At 44.0% G+C, this 12,556-nt stretch overlaps 1 protein-coding gene across 7 annotated transcripts in view; it reads right to left on the bottom strand.

Moving 5' to 3' along the window:
- Positions 1-12,556, bottom strand: part of DHRS7B (dehydrogenase/reductase 7B) — a 35,822-nt gene that overhangs the window by 9,080 nt on the left and 14,186 nt on the right. For 6 of the 7 annotated variants that reach the window (XM_038420767.2, XM_038420771.2, XM_038420769.2 and 3 more), the window contains exons 2-5: positions 7,715-7,890; positions 3,640-3,755; positions 1,466-1,676; positions 160-252 (exon numbers count right to left, since the gene is read on the bottom strand). In XM_038420767.2, the coding sequence (XP_038276695.1) occupies positions 160-252; positions 1,466-1,676; positions 3,640-3,755; positions 7,715-7,890 (596 nt within the window). Of the gene's footprint in view, positions 1-159; positions 253-1,465; positions 1,677-3,639; positions 3,756-7,714; positions 7,891-12,077; positions 12,153-12,556 lie in introns of those variants that run through there. The other variant, XM_043493721.1, reaches the window with a different exon arrangement.

Here is a 12,556-nt window from a genome sequence, read left to right as displayed (position 1 = left end):
TCAGAGGGTTGAGCCCACACTGAGAATGTTCCACAGCTCTTGCATTCCATGCATAGTGCCTCCTCCAAGGATGGGAGCAGTGGAAATAGTATCCAAATATTCAGCCCTCCACTCAAGTGCCCTGGACTCCTATTCCCCATCCTGCGTACAGCTACTTACATGCTGATCTGAAAGGAATGCTTATTTTGCCTTGAACACTGCTGATCACCACAATATGGCCTTGTTGTCTTTTGATCATGGAGGGCAGAAGAGCTAGAGAGAGAGAGAGAGATTGATTAATAATTGCTGTTACTGCTAATCAGAATCAGTGTTTATAAGAGCAGTGTCACTACGACACCGGGGGTCATCTAAGGTCTGCTGATCCAATTTAGGAGCAGGGCCAGGGGACATTGGTTAACAAGATGCTCACACTAAAGTGAAAGCCCCTTGTTAGGCCCCAGATTAAGCAATGCCAAGAAGGTCCAATCTCTCCTGGTTCTTCTCCCCCAACCCCAATCTTCCAGCTCCACTTGAGACTGCAATACCAGAGGCACCCTCCATCATGAACTATTCTACACACTCCTAAAGACTCATGAACCACCCTCCTTGGGGTCAAAAGGGTTGCGTGCACCATGATTGTCATTTTAAACCTGAACACTAACTGCAGCTTAAGCTGGGATACAAAACCTGGCTATTGCAGTCAGGCTGAGAACAAGGCATCTCTTGAAATGTCTACTGAACTAGAATCAGAAGAGGAGGTTGGAAGAGCAAGGTAGATAGCCCTTACTAAATGTTTGTGCAGCATTTAACACAGTATGCCCTGATCTTGGCCACCAAGCACTACCATAACACACACACACCCCACACCAGCATAAGGTCATGGGTAAGAGAACAACAGATTCTAGTTAAGCCAAAGCAACTAAGCACAGTTCACAGAAGACCAGCTCTGCTGAGCCCATCTAAACTCTGGGCAATTTTAGGCAGGACTGGATGGTTTACATTCTACAGCAAAAGTGGCAGGGAGTAACAAATTACTTCTGTGTAGAGTAAGATATGCTATCAATAAAGGTGTTCGTCTTTTTCTAACCCTCTATGGCTTGGCAGAAGGAAATGCCTCGTGGAAGTGATAAAGGGTGCTTTTGCTCTTGGTTTCAATATTTCTAAACTCATGTCAGGTAACTACTTCCCAGATGGATCCCAGTTTTGCTGTCTACTTATAAACTTTTCCAAACCAGACAAACACAATAGGGCTGTCACCAGGGATACACAAATAATATGGATATGCAACAATTACGGAAGAAACTATTTTAGTGCAAGGACCTCTGAGAATTGAGAGAGCAAAGAGTTCAGGAGGTCTTTTCTGAAGAATCTTATTAGGATTAAGAATGGGGTGGCAATGTAAAGCAGAGGGCAGAGGTAATCCTGATCTGAAGAGCTAAGAAACAGCCCAGCTTGAATGCATGAAGAAGGGATAAGTAGCATGTACCTTTTGTGAATGCTATAGGACCAAAGTAGTTGGTTTCCATCACTTTTTTGTCCACATCCACCCCTGTGTCCAATATCGTTCCTCGGTAACTGATCCCTGCATTGTTGATCAGTATGTCCACATGACCCACACACTTCAGGATCTCTTCAGCAGCACTTACTACCATTTTAGTATCAGAGAGGTCAAAGATCACAGTGAAAGGTTTGTGTATCTGTGAACAAACTACATGTTAGCAAAAGGCTTTTTCTGGGCTCCTGGCCATTCTGCCCATTCATTCCCATTTCTTAGGGAGAAGGTGCAAAGAAGAGAAATGTACCTTCAAAGCTGGGAAGGCAGGATCACCCAATCTTTGTCCGATCATAGGCTGCAGTGGCTACTTGGAAGGAGCCCACAATCATCAATAGAAGAAAATTTCCATTTCCTTTGGTATGGACTCAAGAAACTACAGGTCCCAGCATGCAATGTTCCATCTTAATCTGAAGAATTGTATGCTGGGACCATGTCAATCTCAGATCACACTTCCATAGCATCGAGCAGCGATACTTTAGACTGAGGGTTGGTAAATGAAACAATGAATTCACACTACTGTGACTCTTTTGGGTAATGTTGATCCTGAAACCCTGAGGTCTGAGTATTACTGGTAGAGAGCTTGTCACCATGAAAGGTTTTCCTCCTTTCCCCCCCGCTGCTGGTGATGGCTCATCTTAAGTGATCACTCTCCTTGCAGTGTGTATGATAAAACCCATTGTTTCATGTTCTCTGTGTATGTATATAAATCTCCCCACTGTATTTTCCACCAAATGCATCCGATGAAGTGAGCTGTAGCTCACGAAAGCTTATGCTCAAATAAATTTTTTAGTCTCTAAGGTGCCAGGTGTCACAAGTACTCCTTTTCTTTTTGCGAATACAGACTAACACGGCTGCTACTCTGAAAACTGGTAGAGAGGGTGGCTGCCCCTGGCCACATCTTAGAACTCTATGATCCTCACAGCTGGGCCACCTCTTGCTCTTCCCAGCACTGGAAGTAACAAGGGTAATGAAATGGAGTGGTGTGGAGATCAATTTTCTTCTACTTGTTATATCCTGTCAGACTTCCGTGGGACAATCCCTATCTGGAAGAGTCCACGCTTCTTCCCTACCCACATCCTCCAAGCAGTCCCATCCTCAAACTACTGGGGATCTGAGCCGCAGTAGACTGGTAACACTTTACAAACATGGATCACCCTTCTACATTAGGGAAGGGTTTGTGGCAATGTGAAGGATGGAAGTAGCAGAGACAAAGAGCTATTTAATGAGGAAACAGAAATGGCATTATTATCTGGCCCAAGAGCATAGCAGAAAATTCTTGTGTTGCTTAGAGTTGTGGAAGTAAATGCCAGAGTGCATGGAGGTACCGTATACGCATCCCTCCAGTTTGTTCTGCTCTGTTTGGGAGGGTTGTGTTGTTAGGACAGAGGGAGATACAACTAAGGGCCTCAGTTCTATGTTGCTCCTTTTCTGCACCTGGTGCAGGAACAAGGTGAGAGAGAGGATCAAAAGGCAGCATTAAGTCACCTTTGCACCTCCCTACGGCAGCTCTAAATTGTGTCAACGTGTAACAGCCCTCTGTGGGCCAATAAATCAGTACGGAATAGATGGAGTGCACTGCGCTTTGGTCTGCTCCCAATACCAGGCAGGCAGGGAGTGAGCAAGTGCGATCCCCCTGGAATCTCTCTTGCTCCTGTGTGTTACTACTTTGTTAGATAAAATAAGTCGGATATGGTCAAAGAGTCCCAGCCCATTCTGTTATCCTGGGATTGTACCTATGCCACTAAGAAGAACTTCAGTGGCCAGATATTATTCTTTTATCCAACCAATTTCATAGGTAGAGATCAAAAACAAAATTAAAGTCAGTTAAGTTACTCTGCCTGGGGTACAGGTCTATACCCTGCATGCACACAGTTGGTTTGTTAAATCATGCATCATTTTTAAGCTGGTTGACTCATGAACATTTTCTGCAAGACAGGACAGATCACTAGATTATACTCCCATACATGCAGCATAAACTGCTGATAATTGCAGGATTGCAACTTTCTCATTCAACACAGCCAACAAGAAATTCTGCATATCCTGTAATGGAATGAACAGCAATCCCAGCACCAGGATGTGACAGCCCATTCTCTCCCTACACTTACATTCTTTGCGTTATTGGCCTTGGCAGAGAGCTGCTGCACCAGGTCCTGCAATCTCTCACCATTTCTGCCACAGAGCACCAGTCTGGAACCAGCTGCATGGAAAGCTTTTGCACATTCTTTGGAGAAAGGGGGTAAAAGAGGAGCAGACGTTTTAATGCCAGAAACAGATTTTGTACCTATTTTATAGCTGGAGACATGCACTAAAGATCCAATTAGTATGAGTTGGAGATGGCCATGTTGATCACGTGACCAAATCATCTCACAAACACACCAACAGAATCTTAAACCCATAGCAAGACACATTTTCTTTATACCACATTTCTAATAGAAAAGCTTTTTATTTTTATAGTAGTATCTTAATTTTTCATCTTTTGTCTGAAAAGCCAGGCTGCCTCAGAAGCATGAGTCCCAGCAGAAAGGCTTTCGAGTAAGAGAGAAGCTCTGTCTTTTAGAAACACTTGACAATGGTTAGGCAGTTGGCATGTTCTGGCCACTGCTCATAACTATGTTACTGTCCCCTTACGTTCCCCATGTCTACCTGTTGTTCCTAGTCTTAAAACAAAATAAAATCTTTTGGGCAAGGAGCATCTTTTTGTTGTGCATATACAGTGCCTAGCACACTGGGGCCTTAGCCTCTAGATGCCAGTGCAATGGAAATCATCGCCTCAAAAAAGAATCTAAACTAGTTTTTCTGTAAATCAAAGTTGTAGTTTAAGGTCCAGCATTTTAACATTCCTGGACTAGAAACAAATGCCTTATGCCATTGGAAGGTGGAGAGAGATGGGGAGGAGGGACATAACACATGGACCCACTGCCTCTTCAGGCATCTGCAACATCAGGGGCCTTGGAAAATCATTCCTAGCCAAATGCACTAGAGTCATGGATAATGGCAGCTTCATTCTCTATGAAGGGAGGCTACAGCCTGCCATTGCAGTGAGATAACTAGGGCCCTACCAAATTCACTAGAGTCATGGATAATGGCAGCTTCATTCTCTATGAAGGGAGACTACAGCCTGCCATTGTAGGGATGTAAATATTGTTTAAAAAAGTTAACTGTTTAAATGATTAAAATTATATTGTTTAACTGATTAACCACTGGGGTTGCTGGCCAGTCGGCACAGCTGTGGTTAATGGTTAGGACAATTAATCGGTAAGACTAATGCTCACTGGCTAACAGTTTACTATTTTACATCCCTAATTCACAGTAATAGGATTTTTAAAATAAATTTCTTTATTTCAGCTATTTAAATGTGAAATTTCACGGTGCTGTAATTTAGGGGTCCTAACCCATAAAGGAGTTGGGGCGGGGCAGCGGGGGGGGAGGTGTCGCAAGGTTATTGTAGGGAAGGTTGCGGTACTTCTACCCTTACTTCTGAACTGCTGCTGGCTGCGGTGCTGCCTTCAGAGCTGGGAAGCTGGAGAGCGGCAGCTGCTGGCTGGGAGCCCAGCTCTGAAGAAAGAGCCACCGCCAGCAGCAGCACAGAAGTAAGGATGGCATGGTATGGTATTGCCACCCTTACTTCTGCGCTGCTGTTTGCGGGACACTGCCTTCAGAGCTGAGTGCCCCACTAACAGCTGCCTCTCTCCAACGACCCAGATCTGAAGGCAATGCTGAAGTAAAGGTGACAATAACCCTGTGACCCCCCCTGCAACTCCATTTTGGGTTGAGACGCCCAATTTGAGAAATGCTGATCTCCCCTGTAAAATCTGTAGAATATAGGGTAAGAGCACACAAGACCAGATTTCATAGTCTGTGACATGTTTTTCATGGCCGTGAATTTGGTAGGGCCCTAATGATAATTCTTATCCACTTACCTACTATTATTCTAACCCTTAAGAAAAGGCAACAAAAAAATAACGTGATGTTATCCCTCTCTCAGGGCTATTTATTTCTGGTGTAATTCTTAACTACAAGTGCAGCTTTATGTTCTTCCACGCCCTTTGATCATGACCTAATGAAATAAGTCCCTTATTCATTACGCTGGACTGATTTGTGATGACATCTAAGGGTGTGGAACAATACGTAACCAAGGGTAATTAGATGTGTCAATGTATAAATAGCCCTGGGAAAAAAGATGGTATAAGCTCTTCTTGGGGTTTTAATGCAGCAGAGCCTATAAGAGAGGAAAACTGATTGCATAATGGGTGGAACTAAAATTTTAAAAAGGGGATAAGAACTTTGGGCTGGGAGCACTGTTCCCTCCAAGCTGTGCGTGTGTGTATGCGCACACAGATCCTAAATCCTGCACACACGGTGAAACACTGGGTGCGCACAAAAATTGGCACAGAAGAAATTTTTTGCGCACACGGCCTGTCAAAAATTAGAGGGAACATTGGCTGGGAGGATCCCTTCTTGCTCCTTAGTTGAAAAAGCAACAAGTAGGAAAGCGACTCCCAATAAATGTATGGCATTTAAATTGTAATACGTTACTTGGACTTCAAAGGTCTCTCCCAGGACACTGGTTCTGTCTCTCTTCCAAACATGAAACATGATACTCCTCCCTGCCTCCTGCCCCCTCACACTTGCAGGTCTTCAGTTCTGACTGGCTGAGATGGGCATCCAGTATATTTTGACCATTTTGCTAGTGAGGTTGCTGCTCCTCAAGGACAAATCCACACAAAAAGGTAGTACACACACAAGCTGTACAAGTGGCAACGAGAAGTCACAAGACAACAGAAAGGACACTAAGCCCAAGAAGCTTTTTTAAGGCAATTCTAGGAAGAAGAATTATAGAGCATATCCACCCAGGCAGCTCATAAGTCTCCCACTGACAAAAGCTACCAGGTCACATACTTAATGGCTGTTTAAATGAACCACCTTTGCATTTCTTAAAGTTCTTGGCTCCCACTGACAGTGGTGGGGTGGAGTGATTGAACTTAAAATTTGCCCACTTGGAATTTGCACCCAAGGAGAGAGAAGCATGCATAGAATCATGCCCCATAACTGTGGACAGGAACAGACTGCGGAAAATATAATCTGGAAGTACAAGAGGAGACGAGTCCAGACCACCAGCTCCAGAAGGTCTTTTAGAAATGGTCTGTGTCACAGTTCTTGAGGTAACTGCACCTTTAAGCCCTTTGTGTCCTCCTTGAGGGCATCCCACTTAGGTCTCGGGCTTCTAGGGAGTCCCACAACGCTCTCTCTATAGACTGGGGATTTAGGCTGCAGTTTCTCTGGCAATTCTCTGTAATCAGACCTCCTTTCAGCAGGTCTGACTTTAGTTCAGTGCGTGCAGTCCTGTTCTCTCAGTGACAATGACAGGGTTAACCAGAGACCAGCCAGCTTTCATAAAGCAAAGTATTTATTCAGAACAACAGCATTTCAGAGAAGACAAATCTTAAAACAATGAACAACTCCTGTACACACATCTATCTTACCAAGGGTCACCCATCTTCCATAGGAAGACCCTCGCAAGTTTTAAAGGATGCCAGGTCCTTTTGCAGGTCCCATGTAAGTTCTTGGATCAGATCTGAGTGGCCTTTCTCTCCCCATCAAACCAGTCTATGCAATGTGAGGCTTCTCCAGACTTATTACCAATCTAAAGATGTGCATTAAACTGCCCCCCCTCCTCCAATGATTTTAGTTCCTGTATAAAACTCCTGTAAATTTCCCATGGAGCCAGAATACAACCCCAGCCCATACAAATACATCTAGCATTTATAAAGTTGACATAAGAGTCTTTGAATTTTCCATGTATCTGTAAGATCTGTCAGTCTGCTCTCCTGGCTTTCCCAGTATGTTAGGTGGGCAAAGACCCCTGACAGCATAGGGTCTCTGCTACCAGTTATTCACTTCAATGAGCTCTCAAGTTTATATAAACAAACAATAGGGGCCTTACTAATAAGTGCTGAGGTATGGTATCCTACGTGGAACTGTATAGTTTGGGTGGCTGTGATTGGTTTGGATGTACGGCTATTCCCATTACCTCTCCAAGGTGCAAAAACACAGAAACGTTCTGCCCGTGCTATTACATGTTCACAAGGGTGTGGCTCTGAACAAACAATTCCTCTTCAGACCCCTCTGCACCCCAGACTCCCATCCTTCTGCCACCTTGCAGTGCACTTGGAGACCCACCTTTCCCCAGGCCAGATGTAGCTCCTGTGATCACCACTACTGCATCCTGGAGGTAGGCTCGCATCCTCATTCGCTGCAGCAGCCTGAAGAGGGTGAAGAGCCCCACACTTCCGAGAAGCAGTGGGACAATGGCTGTGAAGGTGAGATCCATGAGCTTCCCTTTGTGAATGTTCTTCCTAGAGCAACAAAATGAAAGCAAACAAGCATTTCACTGCTAGAAAAGCTAGGAAGAGCTTGAAATCTGTTGGTGTCCCTTTTCCCCTTTAGGATGTTGACCAGATTAAGAAGCTAACATACATGTACCTACTCTCTGCCCCCTACCCTGGCCCCTTTCCAACACACAGGACCCAGTTTTCATGTGGACACATTCAGGAAAATGTCAAAATCCTGCACAAAATTGGTAGTATCATGTAAATGCCCATCTTAGATACTTAAATGCCAATTTGAGCATCACAAGAGGACATTTGGTTTTGGACATCTTAAGGTACCATGTTACTCAGTTAGGCTCAGAAATTCCATTTCCAACAGCCTCCTCTTCTCTCATTGTACATTTTTGTTCACTCTCTGCATTTGTTTTCTTGTGCATGTAACAGTTGGACCACATGCTCCTTGGGGCTGGGAACTGTCTGCACATCTATGGTGCTATAAAAACATCTTAGCTTTTCCTATAGCATTTATCACCACAGTATCGAAATGCTGACTATAAAAGACAAGTACCTATGCTTTATTCCAAATGGATATAAACCAATCCACCTTGTGGGGTGGGAAGGTTCCTGAGCCCAGAAGTCTATGCAGCAGCCCTGCAGCCTGAGCCCCATGAGCCTGAGTTGGCTGGCATGGGCCAGCTACGCGTTTTTCTTTAACGTGTAGACATACCCACAGAAAACAAGAGGAGGCCATGATCTAGAGTCTGAGTGCAAAACTGGGAGGCAAGAGCCCTGGCACTGACCCTTGTGTTTGGAACAAGTAATGGCAAGGTAGATGTTCAACTCCCATTTAGGCATCTAAGCTGTTTTCACTGGGAACTGGCCATTTAATTGAGGTGCCTATAAGGGAGCTGAGCTGTTCTGAAAATCTGGCCCTTTACCTCTTTGCCTCCATTTCCCCATATGTACAGTGGGGCTAGAATACCTTTTAACCAGTTTTACAATGACTGTGCTAACCACCCTGTTCGACAGCATATGGACAATTCCCATGTGTTAGCTATAGCAATTCTGCAGAGTCCAAGTTCACACTGATTAGAATTACCTACTGCACCAGACTGTTGTGGGGGATCAGTCATCTGGTTTACTGACCACAAAAATAAGCTGCTTTATAATTTCATTGAGCATCCCCTTGTTTTTGCATTCTGAAAGAGCATAAATGAGTGCCTGACTCACCTTTTCTCTACGCCACACTTTTTATTCTCTTCTATCATATCACTTCTTATTCATCTCCTTTCTAAACTGGAATCTGGAAGCCTCTCTGTACCTCTAATAATTTTTGTTGCCCTTTTTCTACTATTTCCATATTTATGAACGGGGAAACTGGACAAGTGACCTAATCTTCACCTCAAGATCACAGTGAACCAGCTGCACAACCAGCAGCAGGACTTTGACTCTACAACTTCCAGTCTAGTGTTCCAATCGCTGGATAACTCTCCCTCCTACATAGGGCAGAGAGAGGGGAAAATAAAAGAGGAAGAAAGAACTCGTGAAATAGGGGGGATATGAATGATCAGAGATACCTACCTGAATAGGAAGGCATGCCAGCCACTGAGAGACTCTGAGGATGGAATTGGAATGGAATTCTATAAACAAGAATCCCAGGACAAAGGAAGCCCCAACTCAGTCAGGCTTGAAACCTCAGGACAGAGATCAGGGACAACATGGTTGATCTTAATGGTCTCGTAGAGGTATAAGCATAGGAAAGAATTGCTAAAGTACCTCAGACCTAGATTGCTAACTCTGCTCCATTTTCAGGATCAACTTACAGGTAAAAAAAAAACCCCCAATCATTTCTTTAACTTGTAAAACTGAAGAAGCTTAATACAGAAGTCACTGAAACAGTAAATATGGAAAAGGAATGCCAAGACGTCATGTTTACATAGGCTTTTGTTTATGCTCACAAACACACTTTAGCCCTTTCTTTGTTGCATTATGTACCAAGTACATCCCATTTGCAGTGCTGGAACACTTCAGCACTTTGGAAAGCATCACTATGGCATAAGAGTTGCAGCAGTGGCCAACGGTGAAACCATTAATCAGACAAGAGGATGAAAAAACATAACATGGATACCAGCAACTATCCCCATTCCTCACAGTCACATGTCTTGGGGTAAAAAGGCTTTGCAGAAGAAGGTCACTTGTGTATAAATGGCTCCCTATTCGCTGGTGAAAGCTCCCAGCAATCTGCTGTTTTCTTCACTTGAGGTTTTTGAGAATCCAATTAAAGCAAAAGGCAGCACCAATAGAAAATGATAAGAAGTAAAAAACTACAAACCATCTTGTAAACATCCGCGCCCAAGGAACAACCGTCTCGGATTCCATGGTCAACAGAGAAAATACCTTAGTCCACTCTGGGTCTCTTGGTGCTGGAGGACAGTTTGCCCCAAGTAAACACGGCACCAGGTAGCTGTATTCCATTCCATTCTACAGTCTATTTTTCTATGGGGAGAGCAAAGGTCCTGCATTCAATCAAGATCATCATCAGGGACCAACACCGCCAGTGGTATTTAAAAGCATTAAGGAATTGCCCAGCAGCCCAGGAAATGAATTATGAAAATAAGGACAGAATGCATGGCCCGATAGCTCCACCATTCAGGACATTTCAAGATTGATTCAAGGAGGGAGCTACTCTCCTGGCCATATGGGGTTGGAAACTCCAGGGAGGGTTTCGCTCACTAGTCATAGCTTGAATAGAAACCCTATCCTACCTTGTTTTCTGGTCCATATATGGAATAGCATGTACTATTGAGTATCAGAGGGAACCTGGACCCTGCTTAATAGTCCCTAAATGCATAAAAGGGGTGGACAGAAGTAGCTGCTCCTAGCTGCCAGTTAGACTAACTTCCGGATGGAAAGGATATCAGTGGTTCATGAAAGGCAAGGATACCTCTCACCTCGGGCACTACTGCAGCTCCCATTAAAGTCAACAGAATTCCCTTTTAATAGGTGACAGATCTAGCCCTTAGTTTTTGTGTCCAGTTTCCCAACAATGTAATGCTGTGAGAGTTTAGGTACAGACAGCGTGGAGGCAGACCCAACCTGGAATGGATGGCCACAGAAACCAAGGAATTCAGTAAAGGGTGTGTTCTCATTTATTAAGCAGGGTACTATCAGTTTCAGTCATCTTTGCTGACACAACAGGGTATCAGAATGTGCCCTGATCAGTTTTCTTGAGGTTTACTTGGTGGAGGGGGGTTGAAGGAATGAGTAGTTGTGAACTGGGGAAGGAATATAGGCCAGGAATCAACAAGGATTTATCCACAGCACAAAATGTCTAAGTTGTAATACTCAAAGGTTATGGGAAGGAGCTCAGAAGGCCTAAAACCTGATGAAATTTCAGAGTCACTAAAGGGATCTCAGGAAGAGATACAAGGAGGCAGCCCATATATCAACCCTGCTGGTTAATTTAAGACATAATGGGCACTTCCCAGACTTCCAGCTTCGAAGTTCAAGATCCCACCATCATCATTCCAAGACTTGGATCCACTATCTTTTCCTGACAGCTAGAAGGAAGATTTAAGATGACACCAAATTATCTGGAAAAGAGGGGACTCCAAGCTCATAACTGTCGCAAATCACTGATCATATCTCTCACGATCCCCAAAAGCACAGAAGAACATACAGATTGTGGGGAAAGAGAAAGGACCTTGAACAGGAGGGCAAATAAAAACTGTAATGAATATAAACAAATACAAATTATTGGGAACTTGTCAAAAAGACTAAATAGTATAAAACAGATCACATCCACACATGCAAATAATTTTTCCCCTCAAAACAAAACAAACGAAAGGTAATAGAAGTCAGAAGGAGTGAAAGGGCTTGCCTATCAAGTACAAGAGATCATGACAGCAACAGAGACAAGTTAAAGTACCAAGGGGCTCTATGAAAAACCGCAAACCTAAGACAGTTATACGGTGAAGAACTGTCTCTCATAATACCTATTCTCCTGTAACTCCAGCCTCCTAGAATCAAATTGTCCTTACCATGACAAATGGTAGCAACTGTGAGGATATTTTTAGAAAGCAAAGGGTCTCATTTAAAAAATAAAACAAAAAGAGAGAAGAGCCCCTATGTAGGGGAGTGACTGTGCTGGAAGAAGTGCAGCCCTGTACTGTGAGAGCTACTGTCTTTGGTCTGAAGAAAGTACAATCTCCTACCTTTGAAAAGAGCTCCCTTGCCAGCAGTGGCTCGCTGTGATAGTGTCTCCCTTTGGTCTGGTGACCCGGGGCAGACAGATCTAAATTGGGAAGTGGCAGGGGGCCAAGCAGCCACTCTCACTCCACCACTGGCAGGAAATTGCCAAGAACAGCCTCTAGCAACAGAACTCAGGAACACTGTCTGTGACCTTGGAGATGTGAGGGTCATTTAGGTCCCGCTGCTTATATAGATATAGAGAAGAATGAGGAAAAAAAACAAAAATAACCTTTGAAGAGAGAGCAGCTTAATTTTTTAAGCTGGTGCTGATGGGGCTGAAGTGAACATCTACCAGGAAGAATAATGAATTTTATGTACTTTGCAGGGGCAAGGAAAGACTCATGGACCAGCTGAGATCTCTGCAGAGTGGAAGCATGTTCCAAATGTAGTTCAACTCTCCCGTGGAGTAGAGACCCTGAAACTGGATCACACTACATTTGAA

Source organism: Dermochelys coriacea, chromosome 10 (genome assembly GCF_009764565.3).
Source record: "Dermochelys coriacea isolate rDerCor1 chromosome 10, rDerCor1.pri.v4, whole genome shotgun sequence".
Taxonomy (NCBI): domain Eukaryota; kingdom Metazoa; phylum Chordata; order Testudines; family Dermochelyidae; genus Dermochelys; species Dermochelys coriacea.
This window is presented reverse-complemented; position numbering and strand designations above follow the sequence as displayed.